Source organism: Nelumbo nucifera, chromosome 4, assembly GCF_055504915.1.
Source record: "Nelumbo nucifera cultivar China Antique chromosome 4, China Antique-T2T, whole genome shotgun sequence".
NCBI classification, from domain to species: domain Eukaryota; kingdom Viridiplantae; phylum Streptophyta; class Magnoliopsida; order Proteales; family Nelumbonaceae; genus Nelumbo; species Nelumbo nucifera.
The window spans coordinates 27,681,790-27,705,310 of NC_142652.1; the positions used below are offsets into that span (position 1 = coordinate 27,681,790).

General features: G+C 39.1%; 1 protein-coding gene across 14 annotated transcripts in view; it reads right to left on the bottom strand.

Moving 5' to 3' along the window:
• The window catches only part of LOC104602922 (glutamine--tRNA ligase-like), a 45,596-nt gene that overhangs the window by 10,014 nt on the left and 12,061 nt on the right, over nucleotides 1-23,521 (bottom strand). For 3 of the 14 annotated variants that reach the window (XM_010266795.3, XM_019198714.2, XM_010266790.3), the window contains exon 6: nucleotides 3,892-4,189. The exons of 3 other annotated variants lie outside the window; for them this stretch is intronic. Coding sequence is in view for 3 of the 11 variants with exons in the window: in XM_010266788.3 (XP_010265090.1) it covers nucleotides 9,288-9,374 (87 nt within the window). In the remaining 8 variants the exon portion in view is untranslated. Of the gene's footprint in view, nucleotides 1-3,884; nucleotides 4,190-9,287; nucleotides 9,497-23,521 lie in introns of those variants that run through there. 8 more of the 14 variants (XM_010266789.3, XM_088904357.1, XM_010266793.3 and 5 more) reach the window with 7 other exon arrangements.

Consider the following 23,521-nt stretch of genomic DNA (forward strand, 5'->3'; position numbering starts at 1 on the left):
AGCTCTTAGTGTTTATGCCAAGTCAGGGTTCACAGTCTCGGAAGAAGGGAGAATAAAGGGGACAGATGTGCATATATCTGTACTCAGAACAGGGCTGAATCACATTAATGTTGCCACTGAAAATGAGATGGTTAAATTACATGCTAAATTTTCAGAAATTGGTGATTACTTTCTTTCTGCTTTTTTTTACCTAATTGAGTGTTAAAGATTTGGTACCATGAAGTGATGAAACCCCATAATCTCTGGTCTTGACAAAAAACATTGTTTCAATGAGGCATTGATTAGCTTCGCAGGAAGTATAATCGATGTAGTGAAGTGAGCACTAGTCGCTTTGGGCCTCTTAATCAATACAACGATTAGTCAGTGCCTAGGTGCTGACTTAGTCAATTAAAAAAAAGATATGTTTAAATTTAAGATATTGATGCAATCTCATTAACAAGTTAGTACAGACTATAATTGTGCAAAAAAATAATGATATTGAACATTTACTTTACACTCTTCATTTTACAAACAAAGAAAAAGTTGGGCTGAATAGGCTAGGATTAGGAATCATAGCCTTTTTTCCCAAGAAAGCATGCGACCTTGACTATTAGATGTGCTCTTTGGTTGCGGGTTGTGGCAACTCTATAACAGCATACCACCGATTGGAAGAAAACTTAAAAAGAACACCTTCACTGCCATCTTTCATTTTATAATTTTTTTTTCTATTTTACATGCCATCATCCAATAATGTCCACCACAAATATTCAAGGAAACAGCATGAATATAACAAAACATAAACATATTCTATATTATTTCAAATAATTAGAGATACAGACAAACAAATAAAGCTGTAAAATGAATGTGGTTGATGACTAATCAACCTAGTGGTTGCTTAGACATCCTAGGCGTCTGCATGGATATCATGCTGAGTATGTCTTGGAATTCCAAAAGGTTTTCTCTTTTATGATTGAATTCCATGGAATCCCATCATTGGGGCATTAGTTCATAGGGAGGCTTCTATTCCCAAGCAGAGTATTCTAGGATATCATGCAGAGTTGATTGGAGACCAAAAAGAGTGCCTTTCACAAATATGTTCATGCAGCAATAATAGCACTTTCAATTCATGAGTTGGACCACCAAGTTCATGACTTAGTACTAAATATTGTCTTGTAAATGAAAGCTCTATTGAGAAAGCATTCCTCTATGGCTATAGGAAACTTTGGGATTTGAAAAATGGATGACTAAGAAAAATTTTACTAGTGTCAGAGGAGGGATGAAGTTTCTTGGAACTCAATTGCTCGATAGATCCATGATGGGCTCTTGCCAAAGGCCATGTATTTGGTTTGGCTTATGAAACAACAGGACAGACAGCTGATGATTTCACTGTTGCAGGCTTGCAGCGGATATTAGTGCATGTGCCTCTGTTCTGCTTTATAGTGTGGCATACAAACTCGTGCTCAATGGATAAGGACTTGCTTGAAATCTAATGCCGTTGGAAGTGCATTCATCAATATGTCCCTAAGTGAGAAATGAAAATCATGATTCAAAGGTCACTGAGGTGACAAAGGCTTTGAGCATTTTGAGTCTATATATGCAAAAAATAGGATTTGACTCCTAGGGTGGAGCATTTCCCTTTGCATGGCCAATCTCCACAGAAAACCTGGCAAGCTCAAAATGGTGAAGATATAATTTTATCAGTTCGAACAAAAAAGGGAACACAAGAATTCAGAGGTGTCCATGAATCAGTCAACCCCCACCCTCAAAGCACCTTTCTATATATAGGCAATACATTAGGGATTATTATAATAGGGCACATCAAAACTCTCCACACTCCCCCTCAAACTGAGGTGAAGTCATAACCATTAGTTTGCCCACAAGAAAGAGATGTCTAGATCTCATCATAGCCATAGTAAAAATATCAACAATCTGCACATCTGAGTCCACATGAGGAAGTGAAATAGAACCAGCAAGAAACAGGTCTCTAATAAACTGACATTGCACTTCAATATGTTTAGTCCTCTTATGAAAAACTAGACTAGATGCAACCTTGATAGCACTAGTCAACATAAAGAGGAATACGGGTAGGAAGATGAACACCAAGATCCTCAAAGAGAGATTATAGCCAAACAATGGCATAGCTCTATACTCTACATCTGTAGATGATTTGGAAATCGTTTGTTGTTTCTTGCATTTCTAGGAAAGGAGGGAATCACCCATGAAGATACACCACCTCGTAGTAGAACATCCGATGTCAAGGCAACCTGCCCAATCAGCATCAATATACACCCTTAATAAAACAAGAGAGGAGAAAAAGAACAGTCAATATGATAATGTCCCACGAACATATCAAATAATCTGAAGAATAACAATTAAGTGAGGTTGATGAGGGCAAAAAGTCAAAGTGACTAACAACCTAAACCACATGGGAGATGTTAGGATGAATCATAGAAGGGTAAATGAGAGAGCCCACAAGTTGTTGTAGAGTTTGGCATCAGGAAGTAGTGAACCTTCTGGTTTTGCTAACTTGACATTCAACTCTAAAGGAGTATCAACCTGCTTATCATCAGTAAGACCAGCCAACTTGACAAGATCAAAAGCATACTTGTGTTGACAGAAAAAGTATCCCCGATTACTTCTTTGGATCTCAAGTCCCAGAAAGTCGGTGAGAGAACCCAGGTCCTTCATATAACTATGAAGAAGGGATTTAGATTTAAGTTCTCTAATTTCCTCTTCATCATCCCTAGTCAACAACAGAAAAAAGATTGTGATACCTTGAGGTCTTCCACGAACAAAGAGAGAATAATCAGAAGAAGATATAGCTGGCAACAACAATGACATAACAGAATTTCTCAAACCAAGCTCGGGGAGCCTATTCCAAACCATATAGAGACTTCTTCAGTCTGTAGGCAAGAGAAGGATCACTATACTACCCACAAGGAGGTTTCATATACATTGTCACCTTTGGCCATGAAGGAAAGCATTCTTCACATCCAGCTAATAAATTGACCAAAAGTGTACAATTGGAATAGCCAAAAGAACATGAAATATAGTAATCTTGGCAACTGGGGCAAACGACTCTTTTGTATGCCCCTAGGTAACAACACGAGCCCTGTACCGGTCTACGAAGCCATTAGATTTCAATTTGATAGTGTAGACCTATCTACTCCCAACAATAAAGGCATTTGATGGTGCAAGCACAAGATCCCAAGTGTCATTCTCATGCAAAGCGTGAATCTCTACATCCATAACTTCTTTCCAATGAGGAATGCTACGGGCTTGTTGGTAGGTAAGAGGAATATTTATGGAAGATAAGAAAGCAAACAAAGAGCAATGGTTGGAAGGGAAAGCATAGTGGTCAGTAAGTTTAAAAATGCGAGTAGAATGACGAAGAGGAGCAAAAGCAAGAGAGATACTAAAACAAGAAGGACATCACTTATAGGAGTTGTGGGCTAATCTGAACCAGGACGAAGGACGCAAGCACAGGAACTGGAGTATACAGTAGCTTGCAAGAGAGGCGATAAGATCCTTCACAGCCACTTAAGAGGAGGTATCCTATGAATCGAAGTCATACAAGTCAGAAACTAATGAAGTAGGTAATCTAGCAACCCCTGCAAAGAAGGATATATTCTCAAGAAAAACAACATTACAAGCAATACAGATGCAACGAACAGATGGATCATAACATAAAAATCCCTTGTGGTTAGGACTATAGCCCACAAAGGCACACATAATAGACTGAGTAGACAATTTATAGCATTCACAAATCAGAAGATGCACGAAACATAAATAACCAAACACAAGAAGAGTAGATAAGTCCAGTGGACAACCAAACAGATTTTGAAAAGGAGATACATTAGCAAGAACAAAAGAAGGAATGTAATTGATCAAGAATGCATTCGTACTAGCTACCTCCACCAAAAAGAAGATGGTGCATGCAACTCCTATAACAAAGTCCTCACAACACTAAGAACATGTCCATTCTTGCGCTTGGCTACACCATTCTGCTGAGGAGTACCCGAACAGCTTTGTTGAACTCATATCCCATTTGTCTTCCAAGTAAGGCAAAAATTCCCCGTCAATGTACTCCCCCTAAATCTAGCAAAGGATCCGTACACAAGACTGAAACCAAACTCGTATTGTGGCATGATACAACTGCAATATTGGGAAGACTTTTGATTTGTGCCGAAGAAAATAAATCCATGTGCACCTGGTGCAATCATCAATGAATGGTACAAAATATTTGTATCCCAATCGGGAAGTAATAGATGAAGTCCAAACATCAATATGTCTAATTTCAAACAAAGAGAGAACTTTATTTTTTATAAAGCTAAGGTCAAACAAAAACTTTAATTTTTCAAAATAAGGATGACTAAAACGTTTATGCCATAAATCCCAAGCATTATTTCTTAGATCCAAAAAGAGAACTATATGAGGAAGAACTGAAGTAAGTTGATGATTCGGTTGAGTGAGACTTCTTGAACTCCAATATAAACAGGCGGCCCGACCTATTACCCTTCCCTTTCACCTTCCCAATGCACTTGTCTTGGATCAAACAACCATTATAAGAAAATGTAAGAATGTGACCTCATTGATAAGTTGACTTACTAAAATAGGGTTTGTAGTGAGATTAGGGACAAAGAAGGTCTTGATAAGGGACAAGGAAATGGAGGGTGAAAGCTTTAGGGACAAATCATTACTACCAATGATGCTTAATTTTTCACCATTGGCATTAAAAATGAGTTTATGATAGGTTGCAATATAATTACTTGAGGGTTCAGCATAGGCTCCACCCATATGATTAGTAGCTATAGAATCAATAATACAAATAGGAGAAGAGGAAGAACAATAACTGGTAGACTCGTTGGATAAGCCAATAGCAAAGAAAGCAGAAGAGCTAGCAGAGGATACTAGTTGCCAAATTTTCTCTTCAGCCATAGGTTCAAATGATTCACCTTTAACAGAAAAACCAGGCATGGTGGAAGTGGTGTTAGAAGTCTAACCCTCAATTACCTGATATGCAAGAGGCTGACTCTTCTTTTGAACAGCCTTAGCTGGTCGAATAGGGCAATTTGGAATAATGTGACCATGTTGCTTTCAAAAAGTACACACATTTTTCTTCTTACAATGAGAAGCAATGTGGTTGAACCCTTTACACTCGTAGCATTGAACCTTTGAGAAATCCTCAGTTTATTTCTCCACTTTGAAGTCTATGTGGCATAAAATTGATCACCTAGAGACAATTGAGTGGGAAAGTCAGAAGGATGCACAAACATACAGAAAACAAGTTGAAACCAATAGAGTCTTTGAATTCCTAGCTGGTCTGAATCCAGAATATGATATTGTGAGGCCACAATTCCTGACCAAAGAGAGTGTGACCTTGTCTCAGGCCTATTCCTTAGTGCACAATGAAGAAAGTAGGAGAAAAGTTATGCTACAATATCAACCTATGGAATCAGCCCTAATAGCAATGAAACCAAAGTTTGGGGTGACAAGGAAAAGGATATGAAGAAAGAAGACAAGAGGGATGTAGTTTGTGATCATTGCAAGAAACCGAAGCACACCAGAGACACTTGTTAGAAGTTGTATCCATATCTAATTCCAGCAAAGCTCATAAATAAAAAGAGGAATGCCAATGTAGCAATTACTACTGATGGTGTATCATCCTCGAGAACAAGAGACACATCTCTAGACACTTTAGTTGTTGCCCGAGCTGCTCTAACTCAGTTGGAAAGTGAAGTTGGCACTTCATCCCCTTCATCTCAGCTACCTGCTACAACATCAACTACTCCCACTTCAACATTTGCTCATTCAGGTACAAGAGCTTCAGCCCCAGGTAACAATGAACCTTATTGGGTTATAGATTCAGACGCATCTAACCATATGATTGGCTTATCCTCATTGTTTACTACTTATTGCTTATACTCTGGCAGAGACAAAGTGTCTATTGCTGATGGCTCCCTTTGTTCCCATTTCTGGCAAGGGAGACATTAGACTATCTAATGCCATCTCCTTGTCCTCAGTTTTGCATGTTCCTAAACTTAGTACTAACCTACTTTTAGTAAGTAGCATCACTAAAAATCAAAACTGTCCAGTGACTTTCCTTCCAAATCGGTGTATTTTTCAGGATCTGGAGACAAGAAAAGTGATTGGGATTGGCCATGAGACAAATGGAATCTACCTGCTTGGAGGGCATTCACATGGGGAAGATAAAGAAGTGGGGAGGTCATTGGTTTCTCAATTTGTGAGCTAGGTTATGCTTTGGCATAATCGATTAGGTCATTTGTCATTTAGGTCTTTGAAGAGTTTATTTCCCAGTTTGTTTAAATCAGTTCAAATGTCTAGTTTAAAATGTGAAAGTTGTGAACTTGCAAAGCATTGTAGAACAACCTACTCTTTGAGCAATAAAAGAAGTAGCAATCCTTTTGAAGTTGTGCATACTGATGTTTTGGGACCACCATATCACATCAATGCTATGGGGGAAACAAATATTTTATGTTGTTTGTTGATGACTACGCTCGTTTCTCATGGGTTTATCTTATGTGCTCTCGAGATGAGGTCCCTACCCTAACTCGAATTTTCCATCATATGGTTTTGACCCAATTTGGGGTCAAAATCAAAATTTTCAGATTCGATAATGCTAAAGAATATTTTGCAAAACCATTGGCCTCATATTTCCTTGGCCATGGGGTTATCCATCAAAGCACATTTCCGCATACACCTCAGAAAAATGGGGTTGTTGAGAGAAAAAATAGGCATATATTGGAGGTGGCCAGAAGCATTATGCTAAACTCCAATGTTCCCACACGTTTCTGAGGGGATGCTATCCACACTGTTGTGTACCTCATCAATCGAGTTCCTTCACGGGTCCTAGACATGAAAGTTCCATTTAACCTATTATATCCCAATCAAGAGTTGTTTACTCTTCCCCTTAAGATCTTTGAAAGTACTTGCTATGTTCAGATTCTTGGGCCTCATCGCTCCAAATTTGATCCTAAAGCTTCAAAATGTATTTTTCTTGGGTATGCATAAAATCAAAAGGGATATTTCTGCTATGAACCTATTTCTGGGAAACAATTTGTTTCTACAGATGTCACATTCCTTGAGGATGTACCCTATTACCATAGAGTTTCTTCTCAAGGGGAGAGTAGTGAAATGGGGTCTCATTTATCAGAAATTCCATTACCTGTCCCAATCACTGAAGGGGAGTGTAGTGAGGAGGGTTGTCAAAAATGTCAGGATTTAAGGGTGTACCACAAGAGGTGAAGGCAGGTTGATTTCGATCATCAACAGTCCAGACCAACTCCAATTTCCTCTACGGCTCCAGAGCCAAGTATTGCAGTGAAGGGATGGGAGATCCATCATATGGATGGCCGAACCCTGCAGGAAGGTTGGGCGAAATTCCAAAAATTTCTTTACTCCCATCCGGGAATCCTATTCCCAATTTAGAGAACTGCATTTTCAATGTTCGTTCTTGTAACCAAACCAGACCAAATCTGAAACCAAGTTTAGGGAGGGATATACCTGATACGAAATCCTCGCAAAAAGCACCTCCCAACGTAGATGTTCACACCCAAAAAGTGTACCAAATCCTCCCTCCACTGAAGATGACACAGCTTAGGTTGAGGTAGGATCAGCAGGTAGTTCTTCACTAAGAACTTGTGATTCTTCAGCAAGAATCGAATGGGGTAGTGAGCATAGCTTCAAAATTGTTTCTTCTAGCAAGAAACAATATCAAGATCAAATCTTGATCAGATCCAAGAACTGGAGATCGAACAGGGTAGGGCGGCAAGAGCAGGAAGAAAAAGAACTGAAGGCAAGATCAGTCTAACTGAGTTGTCTTCTCTCTGTGTTGTGTGTCTTTTTCAGGTCCGCCATGCTCTCTATTTACAGCCTTAAAGAGACAATCTCTTAATCTGATTAGGAGTTTCCTGATCCAAATCTTTATTTGGATCTGGACTCTTTAAGTGATAAGGATAATCCCTTATCTTATCTACAGTTCAGGATCAACTTATTCCTAATCAAATTAAGAGTTTCCTGATCCAAATCTTTATTTGGATCTGGACTCTTTAAGTGGATAAGAGTTATCCTCTTATCCTTATCTGCTGATCCAAACCCAGATCTGACCCTATTTAATTAATCCAATTAACCCAGTTCGAAATGGGCTTTTAGGCCCATTAAGCTTTCAGGCTCACTTCCTTTTAATGTTGTCTAGCTTGGCTCTCTTTGTATGGTGTGGGACGCTAACATTGATCTACACATCAGCCACATGGATTCAGCCTAGTCTCTGTTACAAGGCTTGGCCGAAGTCACTGCTGAATACAGTGAACCCCTGAGTCCATCACCATAGGCTCTTAATGGGCCCAACATTTACAATAAATGGTCCTTTAATCCAGCCATCTTATAAAGGCCCAAGGACTATAGGCAGATGCAAAATTAGCCCATCAAGTATAACCCTCAATGGTCTTACACTTAACCTCTCAGCCCTTAATGATCAAACACTGTCCGACAAGAGAGGACCTCTCCCTCGGCTGCAAGGTACAGTGCTGCACTCTTTACTCACATGGATCCCGAGAATTAAAACCTTTTACAAACATTTTGAAACCATAATATATATAAGTATATCTCTATATAAATATATTTTGCAAAACCAAATTTCAAACACATTTGAAATCCACTGCTAACAGTTTAGGTTTCCATCAGAGAGAGTGCATTTTTCCGATCATTCACTTTGTCCGACAAAGGGGTTGATCCCGTCACTATGATAACCCACTCAGATGAATTCTCGGATTGTTCCAACATACCCGGGTTTTGACCCCCTCTAAGGATCTCATTGATTGGCACATCAAAGACAGCCCAATCCGACACCTAGTGCAGTATCATAATCAAGTCTAGGGGTCAAGTGTAACATTCTAGTTTTGCCCATCTATCTCCAAGGTCCAGACAATACTGGAATTTTGGTCCGGTTCAGGGTTTCAAGAAAACTCACACTAGATGTACCTCAGGTCTCACCCTAGCAGCTGAGACAAGCCACCCCAACCAACTTGGCGGCACATCAATGTCAACCTTGACAGGATAAATCTCCCCATATCTATCCAACGGCTGTGAAGATTCTAAACTAACACGTCTCATATGTGTCCAGTTTAAGGGTATTACACAGAAACACACCACAATAACATAATCAAATATGTACTTTATTCATTTACAATAAATGTCAAAATGTACATCATGTTGATTGGAGCTAAGGGCATACACTGTCTAACATGCAGTTCTTTTATCTTCCATTACAGATGAGATACATCCCATACCTCCCATTGTTGAGCCTTCTCCTCCTCCGTTGGATGATCTTGATCTTCCAATTGCAGTCCGTAAGGGGAAGCACCATTGTACCTCATCTACAGCCCATTGTATTTCCCAGTTTCTGTCTTATGATCATCTGTCTCCATCCTACAAGTCTTTTTGGCCTCTATTGTTGCTATTTCCATTCCCATAACAATGCAAGAAGCCTTGTCAGTACCTGAGTGGAAGGATGCAATGCAAGTAGAGATGAATGCTCTTCTAAAGAATAATACATGGAAGTTAATTGATCAACCTAAAGGAAAGAAACCAATTGGGTGCAGATGGGTGTTTATAGTGAAACATAATGCTGATGCCTCTATTAAAAAGATATAAGGCCAGATTAGTTGCAAAGGGGTTTACACAGACATATGGCATATACTATTTGGAAACTTTTGCACTAATGGCCAAAATGAATACTATCAAAGTTTTACTATCCCTTGCAGCAAATTTCTCATGGCCATTGTTTTAGATGGATGTCAAAAACGCCTTTCTTAATGGTGATTTACAAGATGAGGTATATATGGAGTTACCTCTTTGATTTTATAGTACAGAAGCAGGGAAGAAGGTCTGCCGATTGAAAAAAACTTTATATGGACTAAAATAGTCTCCAAGAGCATGGTTTGACAGATTTAAACAGGCCTTTGAAAAATTCGGCTATGTTCAAGCTTAATCAGATCACACTCTTTTCATTAAGAAAAAGGATTCCTCCTTGACTCTACTTACTGTATATGTGGATGATATTGTGGTGACAGGGATTGATACTCGTGAGATTGACTCTCTTAAGCAATTGCTTCACCAAGAATTTGAAGTCAAAGATTTGGGAGAACTACGGTGTTTCTTGGGCATTGAGGTAGTATGGCCTAAACATAGGGTTTTTGTTTCCCAAATGAATTATGTTCTCGACCTTTTGGAAGAAACTGGGAAGCTATGTATTAAACCTACTGACACACCTATTGAACAAAATCATAAGATAAGTGTAGAAGGTGGAGAGCCCCTTCAAGACAAGGTTACTATCGTTGCGGAACCCCTCCGATACACCCATCGGAGGTCTGACCGGTTCAAGGGGTAGAGGAGACCTAAATCGGCCCCCCTGAACCAGTTGCAAAAAAAATAAAAAAAAAAGGCCTAAAGCACTATATCGATTCGCCCGATACACCCATACCGACGTATCGGGCGTATCGATATTTTGAACCTTGTTAGCTAGTATATGCATTCCCCCAGAACCACTCACCTTACAGTTGAAAGGATTCTTGCTTATCTGAAGAGATGTCCAGGCAAAGGCATACTCTTCAAATATAATGGTCACATGAAAATAGAAACCTATATAGATGTTGATTGGGTTGGGTGTGCTGATGATAGGAGATCCACCTCTGGGTATTGTACTTTTGTAGGAGAAAATCTTGTCTCTTGGAGAAGCAAGAAACAAAATGTTGTTGCTCGTTCCAATGTTGAAGCTGAATAAAGATCTATGGCAAACGGTGTGGCTGAAGTATCATGGTTGAGATCCCTATTTGAGGAACCGAGCATTTCTTATAAGAAGCCCTTGATGTTGCATTGTGATAATCAGGCCGCTATTAACATTGCCCATAATCTAGTTCAACATGACAGAACTAAGCATATTGAAGTGGATCGACACTTTATTAGAGATAGAATTGTCTCTCAAGAAGTGTATCTTCCATATATTACCTCTGATATGCAGCTTGTTGATTTCTTCACTAAGTCAGTCCCAAAGACCAAGTTGGAGATAGATTTACGCAAGTTGGGAATGATTGATATCTACTCCAAACTTGAGGGGGAGTGTAGAGTTAGTTAGCAAGTTATTTGTATTATTGTTAGCATATTATTTATGTTGTCGTTAGCAAATTAGTAGTGTCAGTAAGTTAGTTATCTCAGTTATTTTCAGCTGTTGTTTATTTGTGTTAACAGTAAGGGCAATATTGTAAATTTACTATGTTTTGAGTTATTAATATAAATAGCTGAGTGGGGAGGCAATTATTATTGACCCACACACTCTTTTCTAAAATCTCCTCTCTCTCTCTCTCTCTCTCCCCCCTATTCTCTGAACTTTTCTTATTGAATTCTCATCTAGAGTAGGACTGATTATACAATCTCTACAAGACAAGTCCCCTTACTTAAACTAAAGAATCAGCCAAAGTAATAGCTTCCCTCCCCACCCTTTTTTTTATAATTGAAAATGACTTCATTAAACAAGAGAAATAAGATTTTACAAGAATCCCTTGGAGAGGCATGAGATGCAGCCTCCCTTAAACATTACAAGAGATAAGAAATAAAATTACAATGCAGACCAGAATAAATGGTCCCTAGTAGACCCCTGTTTAGCAAGATGATCAGCCAATCCCTCCCCACCTATTGCATAACCAGATTCATATGTTCTGTTTTTTTATCATGAAAGTAGAAATTATTTATTAATTTAAATAACAGATTACAATTACTTTTGCTACTCTGCTTCCAAAGTAAATCAACATACAAAAAATCCCATATTACATAGATCAGCAACCCTCTATTTTAATACAGCCAATTACGGTTTTGCCCAAAATAGAGTAGGCCTATCAGCACCCTGTTATGTTAGAGTATCTGCCATTCCATTCGCTGTCCTTTTAACCCATCCAACTGCAGAATTAAAACTCTTAGCAAGAAGGTCAATCTCCCCGAGTTGCTTGCTTAGCCCAAGAAATAACCAAAAGTGAGTCCCCTTCCACTTCCAATTCTCTTGCTTCTAATTGTTCTACTAATTTCAGGCCCTGTAAGAGTGCCATTGTCTCTACTTGAACCGAGTCTCCATACCCAATTGGTCATGAGAATAAAACTACAAGATCTCCATGATGATTTCTAAAAATTCCCCCTATTCCTGCCCTCCCAGGGTTTTCTAGGGAGCTACCATCAAAATTCAGCTTCAATTTATTTGGCTCTGTTGGTTCCCATTCCATCTTGATAATTTCTTTATGTGTTTCCATTTGTGCAACTTCCTTCTGTAAGACAACATATGCCCTTAGCTCCAATCAGATTGATGTGCAGGTACATTTATTGTAAATGAATAAAAGTACATTTTTGTTTCATGTTGATATTGGTATGTTTCTATGAAATTATCCCTTAAACTAGACACTTATGAGACTCGTGTTAGTTTAGAATGTTCTTAGCCGTTGGATAGACTTGGGGAGTTCATCCTGCCAAGGCTGACACTGATGTGCTGCCAAAGAAGTTGGGGCAGCTTGTCTCAGCTGCTAGGTTTAGACCCAAAGCACATGCAATGTGTGTTTGGTTAAAACATTGAACCCGGACCATTTTCCAATTATGCCCTGGACCTTGGAGATTGATGGGCAAAACTGGAAAGTTACAAAACCCCTAGACTTTGTTATGATACTGCACTAGGTGATGGATTGGGTTATCTTTGATATGCCAATCAGTGAGATCCATTGAGGGTCAAAACCTGGGTATGTTGGGGCAGTTTGAGAATTCACTTAAGTGGGTGATCATAGTGATAGGATCGGCCCCTTTGTCGGACAAAGTGAATGATAGGGCTTACACTTCTCTGACGGAAACATAAACTGCTAGTAGTGGATTTCAACTGTATTTGAGATTTGGTTTTGCAAAATATATTTATATGATATAATATATATATATAATTCCCGGGATCCATCTGAGCAAAGAGTGTGACACTACACCTTGCATCCAGGGGAGAGGTCCTTCCCTGTCGGGCAATGTTTGATCATTATGGGCCTAGAGAAGTGTAAGAGACCATTACAGGGCTAACTACTTAATGGGCTTTATCCTACTTAATGGGCTTTATCTTAAGTGTAATTGTTGGGCCCGTTTTCATACGATGGCTGAATTCAATGATCATTTAAGTGTAATTGTTGGGCCCATTTTGAGCCCATAGTGATGTGCTTAGGGGTTCACTGCATTTAGCAGTGAATTCAGCCAGGCCTTTTCACAGAGGCTGGGCCAAACCCATGTGGACTTATGTGAGGTCATTGTGGGGTCCCACACCATACAAATCAGGCCTAAATTGGCCATGCAACATCCTTGGGTCATGAGCCTTATAGCTGATGGGGCAAATCTGGGTTTGGAAATGGGTATGGAGCACATATCCTCTCAAGAGGATAAGGCTTATCTCTTAATAGAGTTCAGATCCAAATTAGATTTGCATAATCTCTTAATTTGATTAGGAGAAGTGCTCCATAAAGAAATAAAAGAAGAAGAGGGCGAACTAGACTAGGACACCTCAATTCTGCTCTCTCTCTCTCTCTCTCTTCTTCTTTTGTCTTCCAAGAAACCCTAGTTCGACTCCAGCTTTTGGGACTGATAGAGATCAATTTTCTCTCTAATTTTTGCAAGAAAAATTCAGAGAAATTTCGTGCTCACCTCCACAGTTCAATCCAAGTAGTTGGATTGCAAATTTGTTGAAAACTGCATTGTTGAACCAGCTTCAAGAGTACACTACGCCATCTTCGGTAGAGGTTGGTTTTAGGACTAATTTGAGAGTGAACTTCCACCTTGGGATCTGCATTTGTGGTACCAGTATCAGGTATACATCTCCCTTTTGTTTGGTTTTAAATTTGGTCTGGTTCAGTGCAAGACAGATCCAAGAAAAATGCAGTTTTTCGAAACATAGGGAATTGTATTCCCGGAAGGATAACAAAATTTTCGAAATTTCACCTAGCCATCCAACATGGTTCAGCCATTCATATGATGGATCCTAACCCTTCCTTCACTTTCCATTTCCTTACTATATCATTTGTTGAGATGTCTTTGAAAATATCAACAGTTTTTACCCAATAAGCAGATAAGATTTTTATTGTTCCAATTACTTCCTCTCTAAATCTGCTCTTCTCATTGAAAATCCTTTAATTTTTATCTTCCTAAGTGGTCCAAACTATAGCCGCCCTTGTTGCTTCCATAAGCATTTTGCCTTTTTTTTTGTTTTGCCGTAGAAAATAAGAGATGAATAAGCTAAGCTGTAGTCGTAACATTTTATTTTTTATTTTTTATTTTTTATTTTTTATTTTTTATTTTTATTTTCGAACTCTTTTTTTAGTAGAATAGTATTTTTTTATTTTTTTATTAATTTTTTTTATCCGATTTTTTTTAGCATTATTTCTCTTCCGTTTTGTTTCTAGATCTATTTTTCTTTCCTTATTTTAATTTCTTGTTCGAATTTTTGTCTTATTAGGTTTGTGTTTTTCTTTTATTTAAAAAAAAACAAAAAAAAAATCATTTATTTTAATTCATGTTATTTATTACCGCATAATTTTCTTTTTTTTTATTTTCTTTTCGGTTTAATTCTTAGAATAGCAATTTTCTTGTTAGAATTTATTTTGGTAGTTGTTAATCTTTTTAGCATAATTAATTCTTTAATTTTCTGTTTGTTATAATTATTTGTTGCCTTATTTAATTCTTTTTTTTTGTTATTTAAATGAATAATTAATCGTTAAATAGGAAACAGTTTAAATTTTCGAATTCGAGTTTAAATTTCGAATTTGAGTTTAAATTTCGAATTTGAATTTAAATTTAAATTTAAATTTAAATTCGAATCTGAATTTGAATTTGAATTTGAATTTGAATTCCAAATTTCGAAATTTAAATTTAAATTTTCAAATTTCAAAAAAAATGAATTAAAAAAATCAAAATCAAAAAAATATATAAAAGAAAAGTAATTAATATTTTAAAAGTTTTGCATTTGCATTTCAACATTTAGGCTTTGATATTCTAGAACATGCATCATATAGGTTTATTTAATTGCTGAAATTATTTTGTTAGTTGTGAATGTGTTAGATTATTCTTTTATTTTAATTGCTTCTTTTGCTTAGTTTGTTTTATTACTTTATGTTATATTGCTGAATTGCATTTTAGAAATAATTGTTCATGCATTGTAGTTAGTTGCATTTGCGTTGTTTATTTTGTTTTTCCGTTAATCCACTTAAAGGCATCCAATTTAAATAAGATAAGGTGGGAATTTCATCACCTTTCCTTGGCCCAAAAATCACCACCCTTCACGTGTGGTTTACCCTAAACCCTAATTTAAAATTTGGATAGCAAGATCCTTTTGGGAGGCATCACACTTGATTCAAAAGTGTGTGCTTAATTTTAGGGAAACTTGTGAATAAATTCCATAACCAGCGGTTGGTGTCTAAGGAAAGAAGTTAAATGGCTACGCCTAAGCGGGTTTTGTAGTTACTTAATTAGGTTCTTGCGAGAGCAAGGGGAGCCTCCCACATCCCCACCTCTTACCTGGCTAATCCAAGGAAGTGGTGTAATTCCAAATGAACCTGAGAGGATTCACATTGGTTGAACCACTAGTTTAAGAAACCCTAGGTCCTAGATTGTGTGGTTGATTTGCTTGCATTTTTTTTTAATTTTAAAAATTCAATTTTGAATTTAAATTTCAAAATCTGAATTTGAATTTAAATTTCAAAAATTTAAATTTCGAATTAAAAAAAAAAGAGAAAATCAAAAAATAAAAACACAAAAAAAGAGAAACATTCAAATTTGAGTTTAAATTTCAAAATCCAAATTTGAAATTCAAATTCAAATTTCAAAGAGAAGAAAAAGGGGGGTCAAAACAAAATAAGAAAAAATGAATTCAATGGCCGGAGTTTGTGGAATGAAAAACTACTTCCAACCTGAGCCACAAATAGATTGGAACCATGTGTCTCGACAACTGGACAAGATTAATGGGATGGCCCACAGAATTGACCAAGTCCTTGCATATCGTCAACAAAGTGCCCCATACCCAACCTTGTCACTATCCATCATGTTTCATCAGTGCAAGCCCGGCCCATCATGTTAACCAGTGCCTTGCGACAGGCCTATGTCAACCAATCAGTCCAAACCAAGTATATGCGGCCAACAGATTTTTCCAACCCAATGCTAACCCATTCTTTAATCCATATAACCTTGGGTGGGAAAATCAGCCCAACTTCACTTATAGGGCCCAAGCCCAAGAAACCCCCCTGTCAGATGTGCACTCTCAATGGTCTGAAGCTCAGACTCACTGGGAGTACAATGATTATCCTGGGACTCAACCGGCTCAACCATGTCAAACCTATACACAGTCCCAGCAGTACCATCCATCTAACTCCATGGCTCAGAAATTTCAGAAACCACAAGGGCAGAGCCAATTCTAGAAGATGTATCCTAGGAACCAACCGGCCCAAGCTTATCAGGCTTACCCACAACCTCCTCAGACCCGTATAGTAGACGACCAATTCATGCAGCTTCTTCAGTTGATCCTAAATCAGCAGCAGTCCATCGATAGATTAGAGAGCCGAATAGGACAGCTAGCCAAAGCCAAGAAAAGGAGAGAAATAGGACAACTACCAAGTCAACCGGTTGTGAATCCTAGAAATCAGCCACCGGGTTTCCTCCACAACAAATTCAACCACCTCCTAAGAACCCTCAGCCTGAAAATACCAAGGCTATTACAAATCAGCCATCGGGTTTCCTCCACAACAAATTCAACCACCTCCTAAGAACCCTCAGCCTGAAAATACCTAGGCTATTACAACATTAAAGAGTGGGAGGATTTTAGAGGACCCGTGTGAGAGAGTTAGTGAAAATGAGCAAGAAGACCCTAAGTTGGAGGGAGAAGAAGAATGAAAAGAAACTTTAGAAGAAGAGCCTATAGTGAACCACCCCGCAGTTCCCTTTCCAACTGCACTCACAGTCGAGCAGGTGCGAAAGAACAAAGAAACTTGCAACGAGGAGAGCTGGGAAGTCCATATTAACTTCCCTCTCCTCGACGCAATCCAACATATCTCGGCTTATGCCAAGTTCTTGAAAGAGTTGTGTACTCAAATGATGGAGCCACGACCGGCCCCACAAAAAATGATGCTCCTGGCAGATGTTAATGCAGCTCTCCTAAACCAACTTCCCTGAAAAATGAAAGACCCTGGTGCTCCTTTCATAAGTTGTGTCATCTCTGGAATCACCTTCGATCAGGCCTTATTGGATCTTGGGGCCAATATAAATCTACTTCCATCCATTTATGACAGATTCAAGATCGGCGAGTTAAAACCTACCCCGGTAATTCTGCAACTCGTTGATTGGTCAATCAAGACTCCTCGAAGTGTTATTGAGGACGTCATTGTCAGGATAGAGGGTTGTCACTTCCCAGTGGATTTTATCGTCCTAGACATGACCCCAACCGAGAACTGAACCATATCCCGATAATCTTAAGATGTTCGTTTCTAGCAACGGCTAATACAAACTGTAAATCGGGAGAAATGGACATTTCATTAGGGGAACAGAAAGTCCGGTTAAACATTTTTAGTGCCTCTAAATATCCAAACCTAGGGGAGGATGAGTGCAAGGTGGGTATTGTGGACGATCTTTTAGATGCCATGCCTACCCCTTGGTTAGCCCAATTTGAACCCTGTCTGTCGGAAGATGAAAGTGAGTCGGAGAGTTTAGATGAAGAAAGTGCGTGAGTGTGTCCGGCTGAAGACGTTAAACTTAGCGTTGGTTGGGAGGCAAGCCAACGTAATTTTCAGTTACTTTTAGGATTAGAGTTTTTCTTTTCCTGATTCGAGACCAGGTGGCAGACCTTGAACCCCTCAGGAAAACCCTATTGATGGTTCCCCTTGGCCCAAGTCCTTTCTACATTATTCTAGTTATGCCATTAGGGACAATGGCATTTAAGTTGGGGGTGAGGAAAGAGAGAGAGAAAAAATGAAAAAAATTGTGAAGCTAAGCCTTTAATTATATAGAATTAAAATTTCACTAAAATTTTTCCCAAACAGAAAAAGTTGAGGAAACTGATAAAAGAATATTGAATTTTGTAGAAATTGGTAGCAAGTGATAGGAGTCAAAATTGATCTTATTTGAATATTGTCAAAACCATTTAGAAATTGGAATATACTCTCAAGTTTGCCCCTGCCAAGATAAGAGAAAGATAGAGAAATTAGACAAAAAATCTTCAAATTGTTAAAAGATAGTGGACTATCCTGAACAGTTCTGCAAAAAAAAAAAAAAAGAATAAAAGGACAATGGATACCCTAGACTTAGTAATCAGGTCTCTTCACCTAAGTCAAGTGTCGAGATTCGTGTCAAACGAAAAAAGGAATGCCAAAGACAATCACCTAACACTTTGTAACTGGGTCTCTTCACCTAAGGCAAGTGTCGATATTCGTGTCAAACAGTAGAAGGTAACAATAGAAATAAGTGTACAAATCAAGTTCAGGGGTAGAAATCCACTGTCAAAAATGATAAGAATACATATCTGATTTTAAAAATCAATCTCAGCTTATCAAGATAGTCTGCAAATGGATGGGTAAATAAGATTTTTAAGCCACGAGTTTCTATAATATTCAAAGTAAGCCAGTTTTACCCCTTAAGCCCAATATCGATCTCTACAGGGTTTGAGAATTCTGGAATCAGGATGCTTGACTAATTCTGTAAGGGATGATCTTGAGATGGGAAGGATCTCTATGCCCAATGTAATTTTAAGGTTGCATTGCTAAGGGACTAGCAATGGTTAAGTTGGGGATGTGATAACTCTGTATTTTGATGCCTTAAGGGCATCATTTCAAGGGTATTTTCGGCCTTAGAATAGTCAAAGTATGCCCTTTTCCCAGCTAAATTCAATGTTGTGACCTCTGAGAGTCTCTGTGCAAATTCTGTGCAAAACTAGGAAGGTTTTATGGCTGAATTACAGTTTTTGGGAAGCTAGTGTAAAGCCTAGCTGAGAGAGGGGGTGTTTTTGTGAAAAACTGAGAACAGGAGGGCGCCTCCTATCTACTAAACCTAGAATGGCGCCCCTCCTACTGTATTAGCATGCTCCCCTCTCCTTAGCAAACCCTAGGGCGCCTTTTAACCTATTCTTTTCATCTTTAGCAAAGCCTAGCCGCCCCTAACTGTTTAATCTCCACCCTCCACCTCTCCTAATCTCCACTATCCATTCTAGGGCACTCTCTTTGTAGTTTTTAACCCCTAGGGCGCCACCTAACTGCTAATCCTAACCACAAGATCTCAGCCCTCCATTCCATCTTCTATCTCAGTCATCCACTCTAGGGCGCCACCCACCTCTTTTAATCTCCACCTTTCAACCCTAGGCGTCTCAATCTCCTCCATTCATTTCTGGGCGCCCAAATCTCAGCCCTAAATAATATTGGGTGCCCTCTCCTTTTCTTCTCAGCCCTAGGATCACCCCAGAACCATCCTAACCCTCCATTAGAAACCCTAGGGCACCTATCTTTGCTAAAACCCAGTTGTCGCCCCCCTCTTTCTCTCTAATCCCAATTGTATCTACCTTTCTTCATAAAAATGACCCAAGAGCTCCTGAGAAAGGGTTGGATTCTGCCCCCAGGTAAGACGGAAGGCTGATCTTGAGAAGTTCAAGGGTAGAGGAAGAGGAAGACGCCCAGGCAAGAGGAGGGGTTCCTACTTGCAGTTCGCCAACACCACTACTGCCACCTCTGGATTCGGACCCCAACCATTAGTCATAGATTTAATTTTTGTTCTTTTATTTCCAGTTCCGTTTCTCTTTTCTGCAATTTATTTTCATTTCATTTAAATTTCATTTTCTTTTCTGCAGATCTGGAATTCGGCCAGGTAAGACGGAAGGCCTAGCTCGAGAAGTTCGAGGGTCAAAGGAGAGATCCGGAGACAGTTACCTCTGATCGGATTACAGACATTTTAATTAGTTTCTTATATTTATTTATCTTTCTGCACTTTTAACTTTCAGCAATGTTCGAATTCTATTTTTCCAGATTAATTAATTAATTTCTGTATTTCTGCAACTCCCACTTGTGTTCTCTTTCCCAGATCTAAGTATGTAACGGTTTTTCCCTTGCTTCCCTGTGGATACGACCCGTTCTCACCATTTACTGCGTTTGTAATTGTTTGAGAATCGGAAAAATTTTATATATGTTTAAACTGGTGTTCCGAAGTGGTTAACGACACCCTCCGGATCATACCACCCCCCAAAGGCACGCCAAGATAATCTAGGGGCCAACTCTTTACCTCACAACCTAGTATTTTGGCCAACAAACAAATCTCTTCCTCTCCCAAGTTTACAACTCTTTTCCCAACCGACTTTTAAACTTAAGACTCTATGAAAATGATCAACTAGGGCCTTCAAATTTCTTAATCTGAATTCCAAGCAGTCCTCAAGGGCACGCCAAGATAATCTAGGGACCAACTCTTTACCTCACAACCTAGTATTTTGGCCAACAAACAAATCTCTTCCTCTCCCAAGTTTACAACTCTTTTCCCAATCGACTTTTAAACTTAAGACTCTATGAAAATGATCAACTAGGGCCTTCAAATTTCTTAATCTGAATTCCAAGCAGTCCTCACAAAATATAATTGTCATCTGCAATATGTAAATGGTCACCACAACCTGATATCTTCCTACCCTCCAACCTCTAATCTAGTTTTCTTGGTTAGCCTTTACAGTCAACCTACTCAACACCTCGACAACAAGGGTAAAAAGGAAGGGGGAGATGGGATCTCCTTGCCTTAGCCCTCTTTTGCTGGGAAAAAATCTTTAGCTACACCATTGATCAATATTGAGAAATGAGCCTAACTGATACAACCCTAGATCCACTTTCTCCACCTTCCACCCAACCCATCTTTTTGCAATAAACTCAAAAGAAAGGACCAATCCACTATATCATAGGCTTTTTCTAGGTCTAATTTACAAACTAAGCCTTTCCTTCCTTGTCTTTTCTTTTCTACCAAACATTCATTTGCCACAAGAATCTGATCAATTATTTGTCTCCCTTCCACAAAGGCTCCTTGATTTTGGGAGATTATCAAGGGCAAGATACTCTTAAATCTTCATTCAAAGACTTTGGCAATGATTTTATACAAGCTGCCCACCAAACTTATTGATCTATAATCCCTTGGAGATTTGGCCTCTTTCTTCTTGGGCACTATAGCAATCAAGTCCAGGGGCTTTAGATCTTTCCATTGAAAATATTGCCTCATGAACCTCTTCCACACTGAAGTGCTTTTCTAGGAGGGCTACTTTCGCTTCTCTAGTCCAATTCAGATCATCCACCTCCAAGATCCTTTCACCTATAGTGGCAAACATTCACTTAAAATGATCCACAACTGTTTTTACAACTTCTTCCTCTGAAGTTATTACCCGACCTTCAATCTCAACACTAGAGATTAGATTTTTCATTCCCCATTTGCCACTGAGTGAAAAAATTGTGTTGCCATCACCCTCTAATAGCCACTTACATCTCGATTTTTGTCTCCAAGAAATTTCCTCCTTTCTCAAAATCTCCTCTAATTCCACCTTTAGGCACCATCTTTCTGATCTTTCCTCCTCATTACATACTCTTTGGGCCTCCTTATCACTAAATTCAAATCTTTTAGCCATTTGAATTTCTTCATTTCACCTCTATAGCATCATATCACTGAATTTGAATCTTTTAGCCAGCCCACCACCACCTTGGAATCCCCTTCTATCACCAGGTTCTCTAAACTCATCTCTTTTGCAATCTGAACACCTTGTAAGACTGTGTACAATTCAGCTTTTAACGAGTCTCCATTCCCCATCGGTTTTGAATAGAGTTCTACCATGTTCCCTTGCTTATTTCTTATGGCCCCTCCGATTCCAGAGGGACCTGGGTTGCCTTGAGTGGTCCCATCAAAATTTAATTTCAGAAAATCTTAAATTGGAGGTGCCCACAATAAGGGTAGGGGCAATGTGGTGGAGTGCAACGGGAATGAGGTGGGAAATCCAAGCCCGACAAAGAAGGAATACGAAGCAAATTTATATGTAATGAAAGGTGCCCATAAGGAATTAGATGAGGATCATCAGAGACTTGGCAAGAAAAGCCCAGAAAAGGAAAGGCAACAGAGTATTTGCAGGTAAGGGAATGGAGCAAAGGAAAAACCAACAAAAGACTTGAAGCGGGAAAGAGATATTCCCACAGTTTACTGTTGTTGTGGAAAGGTACTAGTTCGTGAGGCAGGTAAGCCTGAAGGTAAGGGAATGGAGTTCGTGCAGGCAGGTTAGTGGAGAAGATCCTTGAAGATAGAAGCAAAAAATGTCCTGTTCGAAGAGATGAGAATCAAGGGGAAGGTAAGCCTGAAGGTAAGGGAAGCGAAAAAGGGTACAATATTGCTGGAAGGATTAGAAGTGATCAAGTGGCTAAGAGAGTTCATAGCTGAAGCCTGTTCAAAAGGTAAGCAGATAAACTGGCAGGTTTTTAGTACATTAGAAGGGAGAAGATATGTTGTTGAATGTAAGAGGAATAGAAAAGGCTTATTCATAGCTTTGTCTGAAGTTTTTGGTAAGGGATGAAGGCAACTGGTGTGTCTACCTGCAGGAAAACAGAGCCAAGGATGGGGGGAAGTTGACTGGTTGCTCAAAGAATAGCAAATGATAAAAAAGCCTCCATAAGGGAGGAGAAGGCATATCTCAGCAATAGCAGGGTATAACAAGGGCCAGTGGTCATGGCAAAAACAAAAGGCTAATGCAAAATGGTGGGAGGTCTAGAGAGAGAAGAGTGGGATAGTAAGTTTGTGATACAAGCCAAAGAAAAGGTTAATGATTGGAGGAGGGTAGCTGATTTACTGGCAACCAGGTTGAAGCTGAGGAATGTCTTCATAGTAACCCCCTTCGATAACTGTAAAGCCCTCCTAGATCCAGTAGAGAATGAATTGGAAATATCAACTATCAATATTCAGGCTGATTTCGGATCATTCACAGTCTTTAAATGGAATCCAACATCCAACTCCAAGGATTTATTTGTTGAAGATGGTGTGGTGGTGCGTGTAATAGGCTTGCCATTTCATCTGTGGAAACAAGAAGTAGCAGAGTCTACAGCAGTATTGTGTGGAGGAATCTTGAAAGGAGCTTTCTGGGGTGATCTTTATTCAGTAGCAGTCCTGTTAAGTGGTGTGAAGCCAGAAGACATTCCACGAAAGGTAGAGGTACGAACAGAGGGGAGTTTTGTCTTTGTGTCGCTAGCATCCTCCATTGAAGCAGGGTTGTGGAAGGAGGCTTGTATGGTAGGAGGGGAGAAGGAGGAAGAAGAAGCATTACGTGGACTTGTGAGATTGGTTAATTCAAATGGGAAGGAATGTTTCACTAAAAAGGGCCAACAAATTCTGGGAAGCCAAAAAGCCTTGGAGCAGATGGAAGGTCAAACCTGTAGAAAGCAAGAAAAGGCTATGACAAATGGCAGATCTTTTGCGCAGGTGGTGTCAGGAGAAATAGACAAAA